The 23,363-nt window shown below is 46.1% G+C and overlaps 10 protein-coding genes across 10 annotated transcripts; 5 read left to right on the forward strand and 5 right to left on the reverse strand.

Annotated features, from left to right (window-relative positions):
* Positions 1–1,332: 1,332 nt before the first annotated feature.
* Positions 1,333–2,222, forward strand: N7495_002632 (HIG1 domain-containing protein; the record flags this gene model as incomplete). The annotated part of the gene is made up of 2 exons (XM_057205301.1): positions 1,333–1,373; positions 1,457–2,222. The coding sequence occupies 2 exons, from the start codon at positions 1,333–1,335 to the stop codon at positions 2,220–2,222; spliced, it is 807 nt and encodes a 268-aa protein (XP_057065908.1).
* A 2,690-nt stretch (positions 2,223–4,912) lies between these two features.
* N7495_002633 (uncharacterized protein) lies at positions 4,913–5,294 on the forward strand (the record flags this gene model as incomplete). The annotated part of the gene is made up of 2 exons (XM_057205302.1): positions 4,913–5,016; positions 5,087–5,294. 2 exons carry the CDS (start codon positions 4,913–4,915, stop codon positions 5,292–5,294), a joined length of 312 nt encoding a protein of 103 aa, XP_057065909.1.
* A 21-nt stretch (positions 5,295–5,315) lies between these two features.
* On the forward strand, positions 5,316–5,851 carry N7495_002634 (uncharacterized protein; the record flags this gene model as incomplete). Its single annotated transcript, XM_057205303.1, has 2 exons — positions 5,316–5,553; positions 5,808–5,851. 2 exons carry the CDS (start codon positions 5,316–5,318, stop codon positions 5,849–5,851), a joined length of 282 nt encoding a protein of 93 aa, XP_057065910.1.
* A 300-nt stretch (positions 5,852–6,151) lies between these two features.
* N7495_002635 (uncharacterized protein) lies at positions 6,152–7,178 on the reverse strand (the record flags this gene model as incomplete). Its single annotated transcript, XM_057205304.1, has 2 exons — positions 6,152–7,065; positions 7,157–7,178. 2 exons carry the CDS (start codon positions 7,176–7,178, stop codon positions 6,152–6,154), a joined length of 936 nt encoding a protein of 311 aa, XP_057065911.1.
* Positions 7,179–7,438: 260 nt separating this feature from the next.
* On the forward strand, positions 7,439–8,877 carry N7495_002636 (DASH complex subunit ASK1; the record flags this gene model as incomplete). The annotated part of the gene is made up of 4 exons (XM_057205305.1): positions 7,439–7,529; positions 7,586–7,692; positions 7,743–8,688; positions 8,750–8,877. The coding sequence occupies 4 exons, from the start codon at positions 7,439–7,441 to the stop codon at positions 8,875–8,877; spliced, it is 1,272 nt and encodes a 423-aa protein (XP_057065912.1).
* Positions 8,878–9,431: 554 nt separating this feature from the next.
* On the forward strand, positions 9,432–10,850 carry kat1 (putative 3-ketoacyl-CoA ketothiolase (Kat1); the record flags this gene model as incomplete). The annotated part of the gene is made up of 4 exons (XM_057205306.1): positions 9,432–9,499; positions 9,548–9,728; positions 9,784–10,360; positions 10,423–10,850. 4 exons carry the CDS (start codon positions 9,432–9,434, stop codon positions 10,848–10,850), a joined length of 1,254 nt encoding a protein of 417 aa, XP_057065913.1.
* A 1,725-nt stretch (positions 10,851–12,575) lies between these two features.
* Positions 12,576–13,601, reverse strand: N7495_002638 (putative zinc metalloproteinase; the record flags this gene model as incomplete). The annotated part of the gene is made up of 1 exon (XM_057205307.1): positions 12,576–13,601. One exon carries the CDS (start codon positions 13,599–13,601, stop codon positions 12,576–12,578), a length of 1,026 nt encoding a protein of 341 aa, XP_057065914.1.
* Positions 13,602–14,293: 692 nt separating this feature from the next.
* On the reverse strand, positions 14,294–15,332 carry N7495_002639 (putative mannosylphosphate transferase (Mnn4); the record flags this gene model as incomplete). Its single annotated transcript, XM_057205308.1, has 3 exons — positions 14,294–14,396; positions 14,462–14,892; positions 14,961–15,332. The coding sequence occupies 3 exons, from the start codon at positions 15,330–15,332 to the stop codon at positions 14,294–14,296; spliced, it is 906 nt and encodes a 301-aa protein (XP_057065915.1).
* A 1,332-nt stretch (positions 15,333–16,664) lies between these two features.
* Positions 16,665–19,096, reverse strand: hsp88 (Hsp70 chaperone Hsp88; the record flags this gene model as incomplete). Its single annotated transcript, XM_057205309.1, has 5 exons — positions 16,665–16,934; positions 16,992–17,300; positions 17,367–18,804; positions 18,878–18,909; positions 19,022–19,096. 5 exons carry the CDS (start codon positions 19,094–19,096, stop codon positions 16,665–16,667), a joined length of 2,124 nt encoding a protein of 707 aa, XP_057065916.1.
* Positions 19,097–19,829: 733 nt separating this feature from the next.
* chsD (chitin synthase D) lies at positions 19,830–22,209 on the reverse strand (the record flags this gene model as incomplete). Its single annotated transcript, XM_057205310.1, has 3 exons — positions 19,830–21,867; positions 21,925–22,091; positions 22,147–22,209. 3 exons carry the CDS (start codon positions 22,207–22,209, stop codon positions 19,830–19,832), a joined length of 2,268 nt encoding a protein of 755 aa, XP_057065917.1.
* Between the last annotated feature and the right edge of the window lie 1,154 nt (positions 22,210–23,363).

Here is a 23,363-nt window from a genome sequence, read left to right on the forward strand (position 1 = left end):
TCTAGGCCGCATTCAAACTGCACTGATTGCGACGTCCAGTTCGCTCAAGTACGTATTCGAGAGATATGGAGTACTATTCGTTGGGTGAAGTACCCCTGGTCGATCTGGGCTTAACCAAACAACTGTTAGCAATGGGGTCACGGGTACTGATAAGCTTAGGGCTTTTTTGTAAAATACCTAAGTAGCTATTTATTTATCATGAGAATAGTTTGATCTATAAGAAAGACTCCGTACCCGTGGACACTTAAGTCATCTAAACTCCGCCGCTTCATTCCTGTTTATTGTTCTTTTCCAGTTCTTTTCCTGCCTCTACCAATATATTTCCTACTTCCTCCTGTTCCAGGTCTATATAATAGCTCTTTCCCCCTGTTCATCAAACGTATTCTGTTGCATCTTCTTTTGTTCCCTTTCAAGCTTCTCCAGTTGCTTTTTTGTGATATATGATACGCTGTCGTGTGCAGCGTAGTCTATCCTCTTCAACTGGATTTTTCTCGAGATCCAAGACAGGTTCGTTGAATGCTCCATTAAAAGAGACGTCGACAATGCCCAAAAGCTCCATCTCCATCTGCGGCGATGGCTTCATCTAACTCCTTTCTACGAGACATCAATACTCGCATCTGCCTAGCCGGTATCTATAGATTTGAAAGATTACTATATCTTCAAGTTTCTGGAGTCAGTTCACATATCTTGATAGAACCCTGGCGTCTAGCTAAGCAATAGCTACACTTCTTCTGCTTCGGCCCCACCGGCATGACACACTTAGGAACGTCTTTAGCCATGTAAACATATATTTTCCATCGAAGAAAGAATCGCATGCAGAGCTTTGGTGCCGAAGTAGAAGGTGGCGGGGCCCTTCACGGGTGATGAGCTATGTGACCGTGTAGTAGATGACCTTGAAGTCCAGGACCTCGAATTTATCGAACGATCGCTAGTAGGTTGTGTTGTGAAGAGTATTACGTCAGTGATCGGGTCCTCAAAGGCATATTGTAAGTCTCGAATCACGCTCCGTGATGTTCCTGAGCTTGTTGTGATGTTTCCTGAATTTGATATTATACATCCCGGAATAAATCCTGTGATTGATCGATAAATTTCCTCTCTGCCTGTCTGAGCAGGCGAATTTGTAATTGGTGTTGATCCATGATAACTATGGTTTGATTTGTAGAACGGGGCGACGGGCCGGCTGAGTCATCTCGAATGATCACCAGAAAAAAAGCAGATCCCGTATGGCACGTCATGCTCCGAAGCGGGCTTTCTCGGTCTCTGCTTTCCGGATTTTATATAAATGCCTACCCGCCCATAATTCTTCCATTACTCATTAATCCACTCGTCAAAATGAAGCTCCTTACCAAAGAAGAAGAAGATGCTCACTACAAGTAAGACTTAACCCCCTTCCCCCCAGCTATCGGCGATTAGCCCCCCCCAATCTATATCATGCCATACTAATTCGTCTTCATAGTGTTGTCGTCAAGGGTGGCGCCATTGGCGGTTTGGCCGGTCTTGCTGCCGGTGCAGCTGGAGTGGCTCTAGCAGGTCGGAGATTCTCCACCGTCCGTCATCTGACTCTTCCCATGAAGAGTTTCCTCGTGACCTCATCCGGTACATTCTTCGGTATCACCGCCGGCGATCACGCCTCTCGCAACTGGGATACTCAATTCAACAGTACAAAGCAATGGTACGAGAATCGTGAGGAGCGTCTCCGTAATGAAGAAAACCAAAACCTATCGCTCTCCGAGCGGGCTTTCGCCTTCGCCCGTCGCGAGCGTTACAAGATTGTCGGTCTCACATGGGTAGCCTCCATGGTCGGCTCTTTTGCTATTGTTGGCCGTAGCCCTTACCTTACTGGCGCACAGAAGATTGTCCAGGCCCGTGTTTACGCACAGGGTTTGACTCTGGCTGTCCTGGTCGCCTCTGCTGCCTTTGAGATTTCAGATCAGCGTCGCGTTCGGGCAGAGAAGAAGGCCTTGCAAAATGATCTTGATGACGTTCCCCACCATTCTGCAAGCAAAGATGACCCTGATATGTGGAGGGATATGGTTGATGCCGAAGAACAGCGACTCAAGGCGAAGCACCTTTCGCTGAGCGTGCAGGACTCTCATCACAGCCCACCTCAGAAGAACAAGAAGAAGGCCAAGACAGAGTCCAAGCACGATTCTGAGCCTGAGGCTGAGAAGAGCGAGGCTGAGAAGACCGAGACCGAGAGTGAGAGCGAAAAGAAAGAATAGATCTGCTCTCGCCGCGCTCTCGACAAAATATAAATATGCTTTTAGCCGGGCTTGGATGGACTCCAACAACCCTCCTATAGACTGCGGTTGACAAGAGTTTATTCTTTTTCCAAGAGGCTGGACCGTTTGGTTTTGTGTTCACTATTGTACATATGTTTGCATTTACTTGTGTCAGCGTTTTCTCACTTTCTTAACTATGCATGACCTGCAAGGGTTTGTACAGTGCCTAATGGACTTTGTGATATGAGTTCCAACCTTAATAAATGCAAATCTCCACATTTCAATCTATTTTGCGGAAGCGGGTCGGGTCGGCAACCTTCCAGGGTCTGTACCTCATATACTATTAGCCACTAAATCTGCTGAACCTTGGAATGCACAGGTCATATAGATACTACCCAGGTTCTAATCGGACGCTTCAGTAATCTTATCTAGGAAGCCTCGTCCAGGTGCAAGGAAATATTACGCAGTCGAAGTTGCTAGATTAAGCGTGCAAAATAAACTTTTCCTTTTTTTATCTTTGAAAATATCTTGTCTAACCTTGAAACACCGACTCAATAATTGATGAAAAAAGAATCCGCCAGACCCGAGAACCATTGATCTGATGTGTATTAGAGTTATGATAAGCCATTTTCATGAGTGCAGCCACTCAAACAAGGTAAGTATGAAGAAGAAAGAAAAGAGGAAGAAGTCACTTCAGAAAGTAATATATGGCTCTACTAATCTTCCTTTGGGGATAATGAAGCTGTGAGACTTCTTCTAGAGAAGAGCCCAACTAGTGGTGGCTACACACCCTTTATTTCGCAGGGAGTTTTCTGTTAGAATGGGTGGAGATGCCGAGGTACCTCCTATTATTTTTGCAAAAGGAGTAGCGAACTCTTGGGCATCTTAAAGTTGTACATACTTTCCATAGCTCCCAAGGTGTCCGTCTGAATACCTCAGTATGACGTGAAATGAGGTAATAATAATAACAAGCATAACCGTTCGCAGGACTCAAACTCCAGCGCTGATGACATCTTGGAGATAGTGTCCAAAGATGGTGGTTACCCTTGAGAATTCCTTTACACTAGAAAAACGGAACAAGTCGATTCATGGAAAGAACTCGAGATTGACATCTTCAAATATTCCGAATGTTCTCGGTTCTGTCTGCGAGACATTCATGAATCTAGATGAATCCATGTCGATCTTTTTCCTTTGCTGCTCAGTGGATGATCTTTACCATTTAGCATCAAATGTGTAAAGAGTGCTATTTTAGCATAATTAAGCTTCTTTTCACCTTTAAGGTTTGCCAGGTGTCTTCATTATTCAGACTTGCATACTGTATTTCAAATGGTTTATACCTCGGAAGTTTGGAATAACCCTTTCTCTTGTTGCAGTCACTGATTCGAGCTTACATGAGCTGCGTACGAATCCGCCTACTGCCATTGACTCTTGATCACCTGGGCAATTGGTTGCGTGAAATGCCACATAAAGTACTTGAAACTTCCTATTATCGTCATGAACATCACCAATAGATATTGTTTGGAAACTTCAAAAGGGGAGTTTCCCGATGTCGAGGCTCTGCATCAAAGCGGATCACTTTGCGTGGGGTACCCCGTATATGCACGCAGAGGCTAGCTTGTTTGATCTTCTGATATATGACCAAAGTACTATCTATTCCCTAGAAAGATACGCTTGATATGTCAGAACATTGGAGAAGAGACGTGCTGGAGGGAACGAAAAGTCTAAAGATGTAGATCCTTTACCGGAGAACAGGCGGAGAAAAGTGAAGATTAGGTGGCAAACACGGGGGTATCAGGCAGTTGGGTCTGTAACTGGTGCTCATAATCCAGCTATGAGGTACTGGGTAAATAGTTAGTTTCTATGGCTTGCTTATAACATGGGAGGTTGAAGTATGGAATCATCGGAAAAGGTATAGAACCTTTGAAGCAACGGCGAATATCTATCAATTGGTCAATTCAACCTCGTAGCTTCCCATGATACTGGCTTTTTATTGAGTAAGGAGTATTAATAAAGAGTACTCCACTAAGAATAAATACATAAACGGCTAAAAATTCAAACGTAAGACTGACCACGGTAACTGCTAAGTAGTCAGCTGACGGCACAAAGGGATAGCATCGTCCAATTTCTTCACAGTACAGAGTATTTCATGAATAATGTATTATCATGCGGAATATGAATTACTACATTCTGCAAGTGGCGTTGGACGCGGTTATCTGTGCTCGGGTTCGATAGAATCGATTCTAGATGATACGTTAGAACTATGAGCTCGTTAAATATTCCAATGTATGATAGCAAAAAGGAAGTATTGACTGCGCATAATTATCCTCATCATCACCATACAATTAGATCTTACAAGAATAGAATATCATGTGTGGCCCTAGAGTCGATCTTCTCGCGTCTTTTTGACGTAGATTGAGCATTTTGCGTTGGGCGGATGTTTCAGTTCTTTTGTATGTATTAGAGGCTTTCCCCCTCAATTTATTTCCGATTGAATTCCATGTTCCAGGGCCAAAAGATGGCGTTCATAGCTGACATAAATGCTTTTAATGGCCCTTTCTTGAGTCTACTAACTTCTGACATCCATTATAACGCAATGAACGACCTCACATGAACAAATACCATATATACACGATAAACACCAGTAATAATATGCTTGACATTCTTATAGTTTCCACTGGCCAATGTGCTCAATGGCCAAAAATCCCCTCTATCCTGGGTTCAAGAAGAGCCTCAACCTTGGAAGTCTCTATGCAACCTTGACGAAGCATCATAATGGCACATTGAAGAAGAGCTCGTCAAGGGGCTGAAACTAGCAAGCTTGAATCTGATGAGCTATCACAGCCTCTGCACTGAAGTTCCAATAGCTCTGGTAGATCTTTTGCCTCCATCGGAGTCGAAGCCAATGCCGTTGTTGGTCACTCCAGCGGTGAGATGGCTGCCACATATGCTGCTGGTGCCACCACAGCCAACGAGGCCATCACAATTGCCTATCATTGTGGTATTATCACTAAGCTACCAAAAAAGCATGAAGCCATGGTGGCCATTGGCACCGGTGCCGATGATGTACAATAATACCTTCAACCTGGCGCGATGATGGCTTGTGAAAACTATCCTTATAGAGTTACCATCGCCGGCGATGCAGAGCCGGTTGGAGCCGTTCTTTTCAAGGTTGGCTCTCACTCAGCACTAAGGAGTTCATTGAAGCAAAATCAGACTCAGCTTTTCAACTTCTCTCTTTATTTTCCCACATTTATGCGTGGCAAAAACGATGTGTATGCATTCTTGAGTGCCATTGAAACGCTGCACGGTCTCAATGTTCCCGTTGACCTAAGTAAGGTGATCACTAGCCATCCAATTCTACCAGAACTCCTGAGTTCGAGTTCCAAGGTATCAGTGCAGTTTATTGAAGATGCTCCGATAGGTATTTAGACTGATTAAGGAAAGGTGAAATCGTGTACAACAAGCACTACTAAATTGTATGAGTATCTGAATTTAGAAGTTAATCAAGCTTTTTCCCTTGTCGAATGCCGTTCTGAAGCCCTAGCCCCTAGAGTTGAAACTAAACTGACAACCCATAATCTTCAGTATTTGAGCAGATCAAACCCTACGCTGGTGCAGATTTTATTTGAGACTTATTGTCAGTCTGCAATGTGTAGATGTAGTAGGTAGTAGTATCTGAAATTCAGAACGAAAGATATTTTATTTAGAGGGTAATTTTGAGGGATTTGCGAGGCGAATTAAGAAGAAACAGGTGTTGATATTATCAAACTGCCTTAAATAGTCACTTATTTCAAGAAAGTACGCTCGTATACTAAAACCCTAAGGACTTAAACTCCCTAGATATGAAACGAATGAAAATACCAATCAATAAGAGACAAACTGCGCCGTACTCCTAACTCTCGTTCCATGTTAATAGCTTGTAAGTCGCATTACAGCTGATGATGTCCAGCATCATTATCACTAATCACACTTCCGACTTCAGACCAGGCTGGAGTAGCGATACCCCCATCTGAATGTGCACCTAAGTCACTCATTGTTCCATCAGATGATGTATCATTAAAGTCATAGATATGACTGAAACCTCCAGTGGATGCTGCAGATGAGACTTCGTGTTGGAACTGATTACCGTGGCTGAATTCGTCTAAGTCGTCGAGAAGATCGGGGTGCTGACTAGAATTTGACGCCGAGTGAGGATATTCATAGGAAGATTCGTTGTCTAATGTATGGCTCGATGCAGACACGGGTGTCTGCTCTCTGATTGGAGAGTCGGAAAATGGATCGAAAAATGGATCGCCACTCGTAACCTCGGTTTTAGGTGTAAACTCTGCAGTCGGATCGGAAGAACGGTTAGGTGTTGCCACTGAAGGTATTTCAAGCTGTAGTCGGTTGCCCTCCATGGAATCAACCCAATCGGGCTTAGCTCCACGACGAACAGGTTGAGGTGCGCCCATATCGACACTAGTCGAAATGGCAACTAAATCGATGTTTCGCTGGTTCTCATTGTTCTGGGACATACGTAGATTTCCCTCGTTGTCTACGAGCGTGTCGAAGCTGTTGAGAGGTTGGCTCGTATCCCGTCCGTTCCGTAGTGATTCTAAGTAAGAAGCTCGCCGATCGATCTCTGCACGAGCTATCCGTCTGCGTTCTTGAGCTGCCTCTCCGACTTCCTCTCTCATGGATATATCTTCCGGGGAAGCGGAGCCGCGCGGGTGGATTTCATCACCCATTTTATGCAGAGCGACGGCGACCTTTCGGCGGGAGTTGTTCATCCATTCTTGGAACTGTGGTGACTGATAGACAGCGATGCCAGCAGCGACCAGGACGGATACCGTCACGATAATGCCTAGAAGATAGTTAGATACGAGAGGCTCGAAGCTGATAAGATCGTATTCCGAGCGGATAAGCCGGGAAAAGTATAGAAAGGCTTTGCTGACCTTTAGCAAGAGGTGCAGGCATAATATAAAGAAGATTTAACACAGTCCTGCCTCTTGTTCTATATTTTGGTTATTTATCAAAGATAGAGAGGAAATGAACGTAGTCAAAGGGAAGTCCGATGATGCCTAGATGCTACTTACATAAACCCCACACATGACCCCACCAGCCCTTATCGGGTATAAACACACCGCTTTTGCCTTCGCGTCTTCAAATGTTGTCAAAAGATATTCATTGTTCACTGTTTGTATTTTCTCTATCCAGCAACTAGCTTAGAATCGGCTATGTCTCGTCAACCGATGCAGCCTCCGCGCCCGCTGTCTTTGACAGAGGAACTGGAGAAATTAGAACAGTCAATTACCTTAACACTACAAGGTACGCCCGATAATAAATAAACCCTTGAGTCAAGAAACTAAACCTCTTATCGTCAGAGATTGACCACAACTTCAGCCAAGCCCATCGCATCGTGACAACAAGCATTCTGCCGCTGGTGGAACAATATACTGAACATTCTCACGAAGTATGGAACGGCGCCAAGGTAAGAGTGACCACCGATGACCGTTGTCTGGCTACTGACAGTAATCCCAGTTCTGGAAGCAATTTTTCGAGGCCAGTGCCAATGTATCTCTATCTGGTTACGAGGAGAGGCCGAACGCAGATGATACGCAAGAGTCCACTGCAACTGAAGAGGAACTTTCTGCCGACATAACTCAGAGCACGACAACCGATCAAGACGATTCTTATGATACTCCTACATCCCGGCGAAATGTGCATCACGGTCAAGCAGATGATCTAGATCTTTCTGAACTAGCCATCTCCTCTCACAGCACTCCCCGTGCCGTTGATCAACACATTGACGATGATGACCTAACGGCTTCTTCTATCGACCACTCCCACTCGTCTGACTACGAGAACCTTCGCAAACAGATCAACGAGGCGAGTGCGCCTTTCCAAATGCCCGACTCATTCACTCTGCCGTCAACTCCGGGACGTCAACATGATTATGGTGCCGAAAGCATGATGTCCTCTCCATTCATTCCGCCCGTGTCATCGACGAAATTGCAAACCCCATCGAGGGACACCCGCTACCAAAAGTCCACGGACCCTGTACTGCATCAAATGCTCGACAAAACCTATCGTGTTCAAGCAACTCCTCTGGGCAATGGATACTATAATGCTGGCGCTGGCAACAACGCCCGCTCGAATTTCGCATCCACACCGAAGCAAAAATCTCGATATGCATTCGACGATTCGCCGCTCTCCAGTCCTGAACCTGAAGCACCAAAACTCAACGCTGAGCTTTTTTCGCCCGTTAAAGACATGAATGATACCCCGGGTACAAACCGCAAGCGTCGCACGAGTAGCAATCGCCTTCGCGAACGCCCCACGCCTGGTATGAGTGTTTTGACACCAGCGAAGAAGTACGGGGGCAATAGTGCTATGTGGGATAGCGACGATGATTTGGACAACGAAATAAGTCCTCCGAAAACGATGCACTTCCATATCCCTCAGAGTCGTCTGATGCAAACACCTGGTAGGTGGTGAACTACAAAAACTGCCAGTAATATGCTAATCTAATGTAATCTTATTTATAGCCAGAGAAGCTTCCAAACGAATTGTGACCGACTTACTGGCTACTGCTGGAGCGGACGACGACCTCAGTGACGATCAGAGCCCAAGCATTGTCCGACGTATGGAAGGCCTGGAAGACGAGATATTCTAGGGCCAACCTTGAGTTTACGTTATACATGTATTTTCTGTTCTTTATTCTCTCTTCTTTATTTTCTGCTTTAAGCAATATCCCTGAATAACCTTGAATAAATGCACATGAGAAATATGAATGAGCCGAGTCGGCAACGCTAACGGACCTCATGCTTGAAATTTCAGAAGTAGAAGTAGCAGTGACTTTAATACATGCGTAGCAGCAAGCAATGTGGATGTATCGGCCAAGTCTGGACAATAAAAAGAGCCTCGGCTGTTTGGGGTCATGCGGAGTTCATTACTTGTTAAATTGTGTCCCCTCTTTCTCCTTCCTAGCATTCTCCAATTCTCTTTAATCGAGTTATTGCTAAATTTATACCAGGATTATAACATCCAGTATCAACTAAGTACGTATATATCTTCATTTATAGCTCAGGAGATTTGTCCCGATTCTATCATTACCCCATCTTATCCAATTGCCCAGTATGCTTCCCCGCAACCGAAAGCGTCATCAAAAATAGCTAACAAAATATGAAGCAAGTCATCAGATTTGACTATTAGTTCCCTTCACAAATCATGGCCGCAGATCGTCTCAGCTCGCTCATGCGCCATCTAAAGGGCTCCAACACTGGAGTAGACGCAATGTAAGTCGGCAACAGCCAAGTAACCTTCCAAGCTAACGAATGAAAAAGCACCCAGAAGAACCCTGAGGATGTTGTAATCACCCTATCTATACGCACACCTCTGACCAAGGCGTTTAAGGGTGGCTTCAAAGATACAGAGTTAGACTACATCTTGTATGCCCTTCTAAAGGAGACAATAGCCAAGTCAAAGATCGACCCAGCCCTAGTCGAAGACATCTGTCTTGGCAACGTAAGTCAACCGTCAGATCATATAGCGACCAATCTCATCATGATGTATGGAACAGGTCGGCGAGTCCAAAGCCGCATACATGGTGCGCGCCGCAGCCCTAGCAGCCGGCATCCCGCACACATCAGGAGCCTCAAGTGTAAACCGCTTCTGCTCATCCGGACTAAAAGCCGTGCAAGACATTGCGAATCAGATCCAGCTCGGTGCCATCGACGTTGGTATCGCCCTAGGTGCAGAGCTAATGTCTGCAGCTGGTGACCGGCTCGAGAGACCGTTTAATGCCGAGGTCCTACGGAATCAAGAGGCAGCTGATTGTATGCAGCCTATGGGACAGACATCTGAGAATGTTGGGAAAGATTTTGGGATTTCGCGTGAGATACAAGATCGTTATGCTGCTGAATCTTTCCGGCGTGCCGAGGATGCGCAGAAGGCGGGTTGGTTTGATGATGAGATTGTGCCGATTCCTGTTGTGGTGAAGGATCCTAAGACTGGTGAGGAGAAAAACATTACTCTTGATCGGGATGAGGGGATTCGCTATGGAACTACTTATGAGTCGCTTGCAAAGATTCGGCCTGCGTTCCCGGACTTTGGCGATAAGTCGACTGGTGGGAATTCTAGTCAGGTTACTGATGGTGGTATGTCAATCCTTGATCACGTTGGTTGAAATGGCGATGCTGATCTTGTTGTCTACTATCAGCTGCTTCTGTCCTTTTGATGCGTCGATCAAAGGCCATCGAGCTAAACCAGCCCATTTTGGCCAAGTTCTGCGGTGCCACCATAGCTGGTGTCCCTCCTCGCATTATGGGCATCGGACCAACGGCGGCCATTCCAAAGCTACTGGGCAAGTTCCAGCTTGACAAAGATGATATTGAAATCTATGAGATCAACGAAGCTTTCGCTTCAATGGCTGTGTACTGTATTGATACCCTCGGCCTTGACCATGCAAAGGTGAACCCGCGTGGTGGTGCTATTGCCCTCGGTCACCCTCTCGGTGCGACTGGTGCGCGCCAAATTGCCACTATACTCAGTGAGGCTCGACGGACCAAGAAGAGGATACTAGTCACTAGTATGTGTATCGGTACTGGGCAGGGTATGGCTGGTCTATTTGTGAATGAGCAGGTATAATATGCAGGTACAATGCTCCTTCCTGGTCTTAGCTTATTGAAAGTGTGGCTTGATCACTGTTGATTACCAAAATTACATTTCTACTGAGGTATTTCGACAGGTAATAAAAAATCTTTGAAATGACCAATATTGGTCGGAAATGGTAAAAATCGATACTTGATTGATCTCATTTACTATCTACGTAGGTATCAATCGCCACATGAAGTCCCTTTATAAGGACGCCAGTTGATAGGTATTAGTCTTCTTCTCATTCTCATTATTCCCATAGCATTTACTCCTACGACACTTACTCCTATAACCCTTATTTTCACGACACTTGCTCTCACGAGGGCTTAATTTCACTTCTTTCTCCAATTCCCAAAGTGAACGACTTCATTGACATCATCTCGGGCGATGCAGCGGATCATACTTTCAAGCAGAGCTTTATCGCTCCCGGCTGAAGCATGCGCAATCATGGATGGCAAAGACCCAGCGAGCACTATGACCATTGGCTGAGGGAGAGTACTCTCACTTATTCTTACCTCAAGAAGTATTAATCCCTCAGTGGACTCATTCCGGACGCCTGTTGGACTGAAGCTCTATCTGTGCACCCTTTCTCCACAGCTTGAGAGTCCTAAGACTTGTGCCAAAGTGATCTACTTACATCTTGACGATGTCTTCTAACGAAGAAGAAATAATGGGCGACTGAGACTATTGGAACCTGCCCCACTAAAACAGAGATCTCGTCCAGATAAGGACTTGAGCTAGAGCTCACCCAGATGCATTTGTTGACGATTCCAAGGTTTCATACATTGGTACTCTGCTCAAGATGGCCATGTGGAATTTCGACCCACAGAGACTATGTGGTCATCGTCTATGTGAGAGTTGGCCACCGTTCGCCTGGTTTATCTGAGTTGGCAAACCATGTAGTTTGCTCGGTGAATAGAGTCATAGTGTAACGAACCTGAGAACGACTCGCTATTTGTCGGCCAAGGGTATCGCTCCTACGTGACTCCAAATCTATTGACTTCTATCCAGGGCTTGATCCTGGCCAGGCTCCATTTCCCCAAGTTGGATGAGTAACATCAGTGCATGAGTTGTCCAAGATCCTTCTTGTCTCTGAGAGTCGGCAGACACCGTCTACGAACTATGTGTGCGCCAACATGACCCATCCACTCTTCTAACTTATGAATGGCTGGAACTGCCCATAAAATTAGAGAATCCGAGCTCTGAAATCTCCAGAATATGCTAAAAGTGCTAGTGACATGTGAATGGCACGCGAAAAGGGGGCATCGGATCGTGCTGGAATCGCATCGAGCAGCTCTCCGTCCACTATTCCCACAATCCCTGCCCACAACAGAAGCGTGTACATCCCCTGTAACTTCCCTATCCCTGATATGGAGAACACTGCTCTTATAAAAGTGCCGGCTTAGTGAGCTGTGAGATGGCAGTCAACCATGAGCTACTTCAGTGACACCCGCATGGAGGCGCATTTTTCGCAGGGACGAGAGAAATTCAAGACGCACTCTGATACACAATTCGCAGACCGTGCGATCAACTCGCAACTGAGGAGTACCTTAGCTAGGGAGGAGGTAGCTAAATACGAATAAAGCTGATTTCAGATTAAATGCTCAGGGTATAAATCCAAATTAATTACAGTTACTACGTCAAAGCCCAACTATAGGGAGCCCAAAGGGGCCAGGGATTTTCTTGCTGCTTAAAAAACTGCACAGTCAAGACCTAAGATCAAACATCATCCCTCCCGTCCTTCTGACTCCCCTTCCTCAGCCTCTCCTCAGCAGCCCTGGCTCTAGCATCCCTTGTATCCCTTATATCCCCTCGACCCCCTCCAGCAGTGGAAGAGCCACCCAACACAAACTCCCCACCAGTCCAACCACACTCATCAACAAACTCCTCACCCCTTGCACTCTCCCAATCACCCGGATTATAAAATTCCTGTTCAGTAAGTCGATTCCCACCAGACTTCCAATCAGAACTCTCCACCTCGCGTTCGATTAGCGCCGTCAAATCCCAAAATGCCCTATCATGATCCGAATGTACACAATGGGCAAGCTCATGGCAAAGCGTCTTTCGAATAGTCCTGTAATCGCGATACCCATCGTACGCATCCGTACGCAGACGCAGCTCGATGACTTCGCCTTTGTTGCGATTCAGACCGAGAGTGCGCGACTCGCTGGTCGTATGCTCGGCAGGATTCATCTCTGTTAAGAGCGGGACGGAAAATTCATGCTTGGCCATCGCTGCACGAATGCCTGGGTCATCGCGGAGGCGCGTTAGGAATTGGAGGGCGCGCTCTGGATTTGGGAGGTAGGGGAGTGGGAGGAGGCGGTGGAATGTGTAGTTTGCGCTTGAGCTTGAGATTGTGTGGATGCCGCGGGGTGTTGAGGCTGTATTTGGGCGCTTGGCTCGCGCGGCAGCGATGGCTGTTGCGCGGGATTCTGCGCGGCGCTTTTCTTCTGAGGCTTGTTTGTTGAGGGTTTGTACCGTTTGCGCTGAGCTGCCCAGGAGCGTGATTTTGAATTTGGGATTCGTGAGTGGGAGGGTTGTGAGTGGTGTTGGTTGGAAGGGCGCTTTTTGCATTCCTGGTTTTGGAGCTATGAGGAGCTTCTGGTTTTCTGGTGGGATGTCTAGATCGTTTGCGATTTGGGCGGAGAGCGTTTGTAGTGTTGCTGATGTTTGGAGTTGGAAGCTGTACTCTTTGCCTTGGTGGTGCACTGTCACTACTAGTAAGTCTTCTTTGGGAGGTTCCATGACTGTGTAGATAATGGCGGAGGCCAGATAGATGAGTCTAGGATAGATAATGACGGAGGCTAGGTAGATGAGTATAGGGAATATAAAGGAAGCTGCTCAGGTGGTGAAACGTCATATAGGGCTGAAATTCGACGCGATTCGATCCTAGTTTGTCAGCACGGAGATAAGAATGATCTAACTACATAGTTTCCTGAGGCAGGCAGATCCAACGTACTTGTACTTGGTATTATCTTGAGATATCAATGATAATTGAATCGACAGTCAATTTCTAAAAAAACAATAGTAGATACACCATTTTTCACAAACCTCCCGCCCAAGTGATAGTAATATATGCCAAAGGTATAGGAACAAATTAAAAAAAATAAGCAGCAACGGCCCAGGTATACCAGCTGGTTCCAACAAAAATGCATATACAAGAAGTGAAAACGCGCAAACATGTCCAAGCATCATGTCGAGTAGATATCATCGAGTCAACATCAAACCAAAATCAGCGGTCAAAAACATTAGGTACAAGTTAAACCGGAATGAATCGGCCATGGCATCACAGCGGGCAGACCGACAAACTCCGTTCAGTCTTCCAAGGGGTTGATAGGGTCACGCAGATAAAGACGAGGAGTCCTTCTCATATGGATAGACTAAACACTGAACAGACTCGGTCTCGGTTTTTGTCGAGCTCACTCCGTAGAGTGCAATCACTCATATTGTCTCTCGTCATCTTCATCGGGTGAATGATGGGCAAATCGAGCAATAGTCTTATCAGGAACCCACTCTGCAAGCTCCGGCAACCAAGTATGACTACGACAAGTCAGTACCATCGTCCATATATAGAACCTCGGATAATATGGTGAAAAAAAACTCACTTCTGGAACTTTGTATTTGTCAAAGCTTTTCGAGAGTACTCCTCGATCAAGTTATAATCGTACTGGAACGGAACCTTGGCCGAAACGCCCTCGAAAGTTGTCCATCGTAGAGGGTATATTTCACCGATATTGTACTTGTGAAAATTCTTGCACTGCCAGATATCGGGATTTTTCTCCGGTTCTAGCCTGCTCAGTCCGGTGATGTCGATGTAGAGACCAGTGTCGATATCGATCCAGCGCGCATCGATGATATTGTGGCCTTTTCCTCGCTCGCGCTGGCGGGACCAAGGGTTGATGTCGATTAGATATCTGCGCTCGACAGCGCTGTCAGGAGCAGAGTATTCGACGAGTGTTTGGTTGAAGTGATCTCCGAGATAGGCAAGGGTGGTTTCTGGTACTTGGGTATCTACATCCCAATCCCAAGGAAGAATCTATTTTTTCCCTCTCAAATTTTAGCGATCTTATCTGATGCGACGGAAAAAGTTGGAAAAAATCTCACCTTTCCATTCCACCACCAGCCTAGTAATGTGCCGTGAGCAATCCAAGTCTCTAGATTATTCTCATTGAAAAAGTTGAGGTATGCGCGGATCATGTGGGTGAGTGTTTCTGAGCGTCTGGCGTCGCCGACAGGCTTGGTGAAGAATCTGGAATCATAGTGGCCGAGGATATCGTCCCTGCCAGGTTCATGGAAATATTTATATTCGGCCGAAGCATTCAGGCCGTATTTTAACCATAGCGGATCGGTGAGTGTGGGGTCGATATATGGGATGGTTTGGGCAGTATGGACGTTGTCGTCTGAGGAGGTCGGAAGTGCTGCTACCACTGTGGACCAGAATACAGGGACGGCGACTAGTAAGACAGGCCACTGCATGTCCAACGGACTTTGGGACGATGGACAGACGAATCCCAGGTTCTAATATATGGAAGAATCACGGATAGGGCTTCCGGTTCTCATGCTGGAGCTGGGTTGGTGGCTTATATATGAGCGTATGCACTTTTTATTCAATACCCCTGTCAAGTGATATCCAAGGGTTGAATTCAGAGGTTGATTTGCTTGTGAGAAGAAGAAGAGGATGGAAGAATTGATAGAAATTGGAGTGAAAGAAGTCAGATCCGGCAAGGTCCCAGAATCATAGACTTATCGGATGATTGACCAATCCGAGGTAAAATCATATGGAAAAAGAAGCCGTAAGTGAACCTGCTCTGGTGACCTCAGGCGGGGCGGCTTGTACCGGATATCACCTGCCAAGAACTGGGAATTTGATAGAGAAATCGGGATTTGGGCTAGAAAGGGAAGGGGTGTAACGTGAATGGGAGGGGTTGAGCTTATAAACACGTATGAGTCGTTTCAGTTGGGCACCAATTGAATATAACAAATAAGTAGCAGAAAAAAAAATTAAACAAAATCAGCGAATACGAAGAATCCGGGGGGAGATGTCAGAGTGCGCGCCCCCTTGGTCCCCCCTTATCGTGTGCCTCTTTACCACACTCGGTGTTGTACCCACCCCGTTCAACCCAGTTCACTCTAGGGGGTGATCCTAGTTAGCTTTTGTTACCTAGATACCTTGTTACAACTTACCTAGTACTAGATACTCATGATATGGAAATAGAAACTCATTTCTTTTTCCAATCGAAGCTGACAGATGTGAATAAGCTTCTAGCAAGTTACTAGTTTAGCGCCTCATCTATGCACAATTTTATTCATTCCCCACCCGCGCTGCACACGACGTGTTTCCATATATGGACTACCCTTTGATACCACCTAATATACGCGTATTTACAGTCTAATAAATCAATGTACATAGATTTCGTACGTCGTTGTTGAGTACTGTATGAATGCAACGGTATAGTGATGAATCATCAGATACAAGAACCATGAGCCGCGAACCACGGATCCCACGAGGTCATGGAAAGCTTGAAATTTACGTCACACAAAAATTAGGGTTATTTAAAGTCGTGTTACAGATTAAAGCCTTATTCTAATGGCAAGTTTCAGATCTATGCTATTGGTCGATCACTACTTCATAGCTGGCCGTTAGGTTATGGGGGCAAAAAAATAAATTGTAAATGATATCTGATCGTGTGGATCAGGTCTAGGGTGAAAATCATCTGAGCCTTTTCGTCATCATGCGGCCGGTCGCTTTACGCAACACCCCGGTCCGAATAAAAATCAACATCGAAAATAAAACGTGTGCGTTAAAATCTACTGAGCCTCATCGGCATCCTTCATCTCGGCGTCACCCTCGGGCTTGGCCTCCTCAGCCTTCTTGGCATCCTCCTCGGCCTTCTTAGCCTCGAGCTCGGCACGCTTCTTGGCAGCTGCCTCAGCCTCGGCCTTCAGGATGGCATCACGCTCAGCCTCGACCTTCTCCTTGTAGCGCTGGATGATGGGACCGGCAATGAAGCGGATCTCATCCATCTTGGCAACGTAGACGGACTTGGTGGTGTCCTCGCCCTCCTCGTAAAGCCAGTCCTGTGAAGCAAGACGTTAGTAAATAGTCATAAATGGAATTGGAGGTTGAATGCTCACCTCAATGGTCATCAGCTTGGCACGGAGCTTCTCCTTCTCGTCTTCGTTAGCGAACTCGGAGTAGACACCGTCGATCTTGTCACGGAGCTCGTAGATGGAAGCCTCAAGCTCGTTCTTCTTCTCGTCAGTCTCGGCAACAAGTTTGTCTTCCATATACATTGCGTTCTCACGCTCTTGGAGGGCGTCCTTGGTGGTCTGGTCGATGCCGCCAGTGCCGGCTGAAATGGGCAGGTCACCCTTGCGGACCTGCTTCTTCACCTTGCGGGTCTTCTTGGGCTGCTCCTCACCCTTGTCCTCGGTATCCATGGCCTATTGAGAAAACGATTAGTACGGATCAAAAACCGTGGGATGAAATAATTTGCTGGAGACACTTACATCACCCTCCTCAGGGATGGGCTCCTCAACCTCGACGTCCTCGACGTAGTATCCGGACTCGACATTCAGGATACCGTGCAAGTTAAGGCGGGCCTTGAGCTTGCAGATCATGAAGTCGTTGTTGGCATCGACCTGGACGCCCTTAACGGAGAAGCGGCCAATCCAGGGGTTGATCTTTCCGGGCATGTCTTCGGGGTTGGAGTAGCGGGCCTCGAGGTCAAAGGCCTGCTTGCGGTAGAAAGTAAGGATCTTGGTGGAAGGCATCACATTGCCGCGGTTGAAAACAGTGAGGCTGGTGTCCTCATCGGGGATCTCGGGGGATTGCTCCCAGGTGAAGTCGATGGGGTAGTTGACGATGTCGTGCACAGCGAAGTCACGGACACGGAACACAGGGGAGAGGGTAGCACAGCAGAAAGCGCAACCACGGGCAATAGCCTCGTCCTGGTTCAAGGTGAATGAGAGATTCTTGTTGAAGAACTTGGAAATAGTCTCCTTGATGGCGGGAACACGGGTGGAGCCACCAATCATCTCGACAAAGTCAATATCCTCAACAGCCAGCTTGGCATCAGCAAGGGCCTGCTCCAGAGGAACGGTAAGTCGGTCCAGGAGGACCTTTACCATGAGCTCAAGCTCCTCACGCTTGACGAGGGCGCGGACGTCGACATCCTCCATCAAAGATTCGATGCTGAGAGGGGCCTGGGGGTTGGCGGAGAGCACCTTCTTCATCTTCTCGGCGGCGGCGATGGTTCGTGAGTAAGCCTTGGGGTTGGTGCGGATGTCAACCTTGAACTTCTCCTTGAACTCGTCGGCGAAGTGCTCAGTCAGAGCCTTGTCGAAGTCACGACCACCGAAGTGACGGTCGAAAGCAGTAGCCTTGACGTTGAGCTCACCTTTGCGGAACTCGACAATGCTGACAGTGTAGTCACTGTAGCCGATGTCGACAAAGGCGACACGGCGGGGCTTCTCTTCGGGGCCGGGAAGGTCGAGCTTGGTGATACCGTAACCGATGGCGGTAGCGGTGGTGTCATTGACGAGACGGAGCACATTGAGACCAGCAATGTCAGCCGCATCGATCATAGCCCGGCGCTGGATGTCGGTGAACCAGGAAGGAACACTGATAGTGACATCAGAAATGGGAACCTTAGCCTTCAGCTCCTTGGTAGTGATATCCTTGATTTTGGTCAAGTACATAGCGACGAGCTGGGTCGCAGTGAACTTCTCCTTCTTACCAAGGTAGTTGACCTCGACACCTGCCTGGCCGTTGACATCAACGATGCTGGCGCTGGTGTACTGCTTCTCAATCTCGACATCGGGGTCGTTGTAACTGCGGCCAATGAGGCGCTTAAGAGACCCGATGGTGTTTTTCAAGTTGGAGGTCTCTTGTGTCTTGGCAGCCTCACCAATGACTCTGCTGCGGGCAGTGAATCCGACGAGGGAACTGTTGGGCACAAATTTTCCATTAGCATTTTGATGTTTCAAGTTTCTGGGTGATTTCGGTCGCGAAAACTTACGGAGTTTGTCGGTTGGAAACCTCGTTAGTAATCTAGATATTCAAGACTCTGATTAGTACTCATTCATTATGATTCTGACGCGCATATAAACGCAGGTCAGGCACGGTGAGATCATGAATAGATTCCGCGGGGCAAATCACTCACAATATCGATACCCTTGTTCCGGGCAACACCAATCTTGGTGCTCTGGGCACCGAAATCAATACCGACAACAGACATTGTGGGTAGGAAGGGAGGGATAAGTAGAGGGGGATGAAGGTGGATGAGAGAATGGAGGAAGAAAGGATTCTAATAAGAACGGAAAGAAGTTTGGAGGGGAGAATTTGCACGCCACTCCACTATTATTATTGGCGGGGAATGATAGTTAATCAGTACTTCGCCTAGGCCTTGAATTTATGGCAAGTTTTGAATAGAAACACAGACTGATTAGCGTTATTCTATGAAGTAATTACAATTCAACTACTTTTATTTGGGGCTATATAGGATCGGATTTGCCATTTGGACTGTGCGAGGACTCATCGAACCTTCCAGTGCTTGCTAGATTGATCTCTCCCTCTCACCGTCTTTTTAGAACAGGCAGAAAAATGTTCACTTACACCGCCCTTGGTGGAGAGATAAAATTGTCTGATTCAATTGGCTAAGAATTGCTTGGTAAGAAAGAAGATTCAGGCACCATTTCCAATTAAGAATTACCATTTAATAAGGGGTATCTTGTTGAAAGCTGCCAAATTCAGAGCATGGTTCCTGTCGATATCCCAGGAGAATCCAATCATAATTCATATATAAGCGTATTGAAAGACGAAACACGAAACACGAAAGAACAAGGCAGACTAAAAAAAGTGGAACTAATAAAAGAAACTGATCTTGACGTCAGAGAGCAGAAATGATATTCAAGAGACTTGACTGGCTGAAGCGGCCCAAATGGAACCTGTGTCTTGCCATTCATGTTTGATTAGACCATCTCATACGGACCATTGTGATGAATGCGCTGGAACAGGCTCTCTTGATGTTCGGAAGTAGAATCGCTTAAATCACCATGGACTGTCACAGCCGGGGTATGGGCTGTTCCTTGAACAACCAGGAAAGGATCGTCTGCAGAAGACCAGATTTCGTCACAGGTGGGACCTGCCTCATCCTCCGTATTGGCGGTGACTGGCATATTTTCCGACACGAGAGATTGGCGGGCACAATGCAACTTCCGTTGGTCTTCCAAGTTCATCAGACGTTCCACGTTAGGGGTCTGCATGAAGATTGACATGGAGAAAGCGTCTGAAGAGCCGCTAGCAAGAGAGTCTACCGAATTACTAAACTGATCTGGGATGTTCAATCGATGGACACTAGGCAGTGGTGTGTGCAGTGGTGTGAGCACGCTATTGCTGTTACTGTCAACATAGAATCCATCAAGGATCTGCTTAGCGGGTGCAAATCGCCCATCGATATGATTTGAAGGGCGAACCGGCACGGATGGTCGGCGCACCAGACTTGTACGGAATGTGTCCACATCCACGTTCAATTCATCGCCTTGATTTATTGCAATTGCAATAGCTTCCCCGGGAGTGGTATGGGAGTCTGCGGCTGCTGCATCAGCTCGAGGCCCACCCCAAGTCCGCTGCCCCGCGGTGAAAATCCCGTACATCATATAGATCCAGTTGAAAAATGGATTGAAGATGAACATCAATGGATAAAGCCAAGCTTTGTATCGTTTCAGGCAAAGGCCGAAGTAGAACATCAGACAGAAGTTGAGACCGAAAGAGATACCGATGAAACCGACTGGGATATCAGTCACTCTCTTCGAGGTTGTCATCAGAGAAAGCGCCATCATGAAGAATAGGAGTGCAGTCGTTCTAACGGTGTTCTGCATGAAACGGACTAGACAAAGCAGTGGATAACGCCTCCAAAGTCGAACGTCAGTAATCATGCACACTTCATTAGTGATGAAGCCCAGAAACCAGCGACGTCGTTGTTTCAGCAGACTACTAAAAGTTTGAACGGCTTCCGTCTTGCAAAAGGCACCTGTACACATCTGAATCTGGTATGGTTGCTTTGCGCCGATCATGAAGAGATGCGTCAACCAGCGATCCTCTCCAAGGTGACACTTTCCGAAGTCAAACAGATCATCACACAGCTCAGCCTTATCTGCGAAGTAATACTTGGCCATCTTGCGAAAGGCCGAGAATCTTAGGATTGTCAGTGCTCCGGGTAGACAGGTCACAGCTCCACAACTAGACTCAACCGAGCGTTCGAAAAGCTGACCGTGGATGTATTCCATGTCTTGAAGTATCGTGAGGATGGAATTATTGCTTGTGGTGGAGGTAATGATACCAGTCATGGCAAGCATATCACGCTTACTACCAGGTTTGAGCTCCATGTCATACATGAAATTCTGCAGACAATACCGGTCCAGGATACAATCAGAGTCAATAAATAAGAGAAAAAGATCATCGTGTCGTTTCAAATACTGCTTATAGACCTTGTCAATGAGTTTAAAAGTTTGCTTCTGGCAATGTCGTTTTCCACCGTGTTTGAAACGAGAGACTGTGATCCGAATTCCTTTGTAAATGATATCGATACTGTCAGGGTAGATTTTCATCGCAACAGGGATTCCAAGAAAGTGAATGACTCGCAAGTAAGATTCGTCAACTGCGGCGCCGTCGTATGAAAGAAAAACATGAATGCAAGCGGACGGGTAATCAGAGTTGACTACGGAATTGATGGCCTTGATGAGGACTTCAGGTCCCTCCTTGTACACGGGTATCACGACCACGGTCTTCGGGGCGGTCCGATCATCGAGCACTTCCTTGATTCTCTTCGTTCTTCCCAACGAGCCAGTGACAAGTCTGTAAATGCAAAAGAGCCATGGTCCTATGAGCAGTATCGAGAAAGCCCAGAAAGCGAACCACTGCAGAAACCACACCAAGTTTGGTGGAAAGTATTTTGTGATCTGGGGTGGCAGCGGCAGAGTCATGATCATTATCGGAAGGAAAATAAGTCTATCGGCGGGCACTAATTGTTAGTTTGAGTATTCCTCCAAGATTCCTTTAGCTTACCGAAGCACGGTGAACAAAATCAACATCACCACCGCCATAGCCCTAATTGACCAATGGTCGGCCTTCTGGTATACCTTGAACAGGCAGTAAATGAACGCACCAAGCGATAGGAACCACTCAAAGAAGGCCGCTGCCATTAACGGGCCCATAATCGACATGAAGACAATCTGTAAAACAACGTTAGATACTAACAGCAACATAATATAAGAACGTTGCACATACATCCCTAGTCGGCCATTGCTCTGAAACCCCTGGGGAAGCCACTGAGTATGCGTACTGTTCCATGTTGTCAAGTCGCGAGATCTATCATCTATCTGCTCAATTGAGAAATGGTTAGTCTGGTGAGGAGTTAGCTGATGCGCAGATTCTGAGCTCACAGGGTTGGATGAGGTGATAAGATCATTCCGAGAACAGGCGATTTAAGGATGAAAATTTGAAGATGAATAATGAAGAATGAATTATGGAGTGAAGGTCGCAAGTCAGAGGTAATAGGCAGATGACGACTAGGAAGATTGGAAGACTGGAGTCTGGTAGTGGAGAGAAGAGAGGGTTCATGTAGTCATCTACCTGAGCAGGTTAGAAGGCAGGCACGACAACCAAGCAAGTTAGGTGTAGAACTTCTAAATTGATTCTCACATTTGATTGAGAGTTAAGGAAAATTTCAGCTGTCATTGGATTTTATCCGTGGATCTGATTGTTTGAAGTCTAATATATTCAGTAATTCAGATATTTGAAATATCCAAACGTCATTTTGTAGGTTCGAAGTAAACAAACTATTGCCTAGGTATCCACTGAACAACACTTGAGCGCATGCCTTATACAAAACGAAGCTTGCGTCTATAGATCCTGTAGCTTTATTTTCATCGCTCTAATTATTCATAACTTCCAAGCCTTTTTGGATTACAGAAATCAAATTTAGGAGTCCTCTCATCTCAACAAGATACTAAAACGGTCAAACAAGAAATATGTGAACAGTATCTTCCTGGACTCCAGTTGGACTCCTAGTGCTGTCACTTCTATAAATAAATAGCTAACTACGGAGTAAATAAATAAATATTTACTTATTTAGTTAGCTAACTATCTAAAGTAAATCACATACGAGCGGCGCACACAACCAAGTGGCGCACCTAGAACACCATAGTAAAATCGAATAAATTAAATATCATATCTCAACAACCATAACTCTCATAAGAATCAATACTGGGTGAGATAAAATGATAAGAATCCTTATAAAGATCTCATTCATTTTAAGTAAATTAATTAGATGGATTATAGTGATACCATAAATTACGATGTAATTTATTTATCTTAGCTTTAACTACACTTTAATTGACGATATTATATTCCTTCTTCTATATTTTTATTTTATCAACTATAAATGATCCAAACTCAAGAGTTGAAGTCAATTCAACGGGTGGTTGTTGACATATGATATTCAA

This window comes from Penicillium taxi (genome assembly GCF_028828555.1).
Source record: "Penicillium taxi strain IBT 34144 chromosome Unknown utg000002l_segment0_segment0, whole genome shotgun sequence".
Lineage (NCBI taxonomy): Eukaryota > Fungi > Ascomycota > Eurotiomycetes > Eurotiales > Aspergillaceae > Penicillium > Penicillium taxi.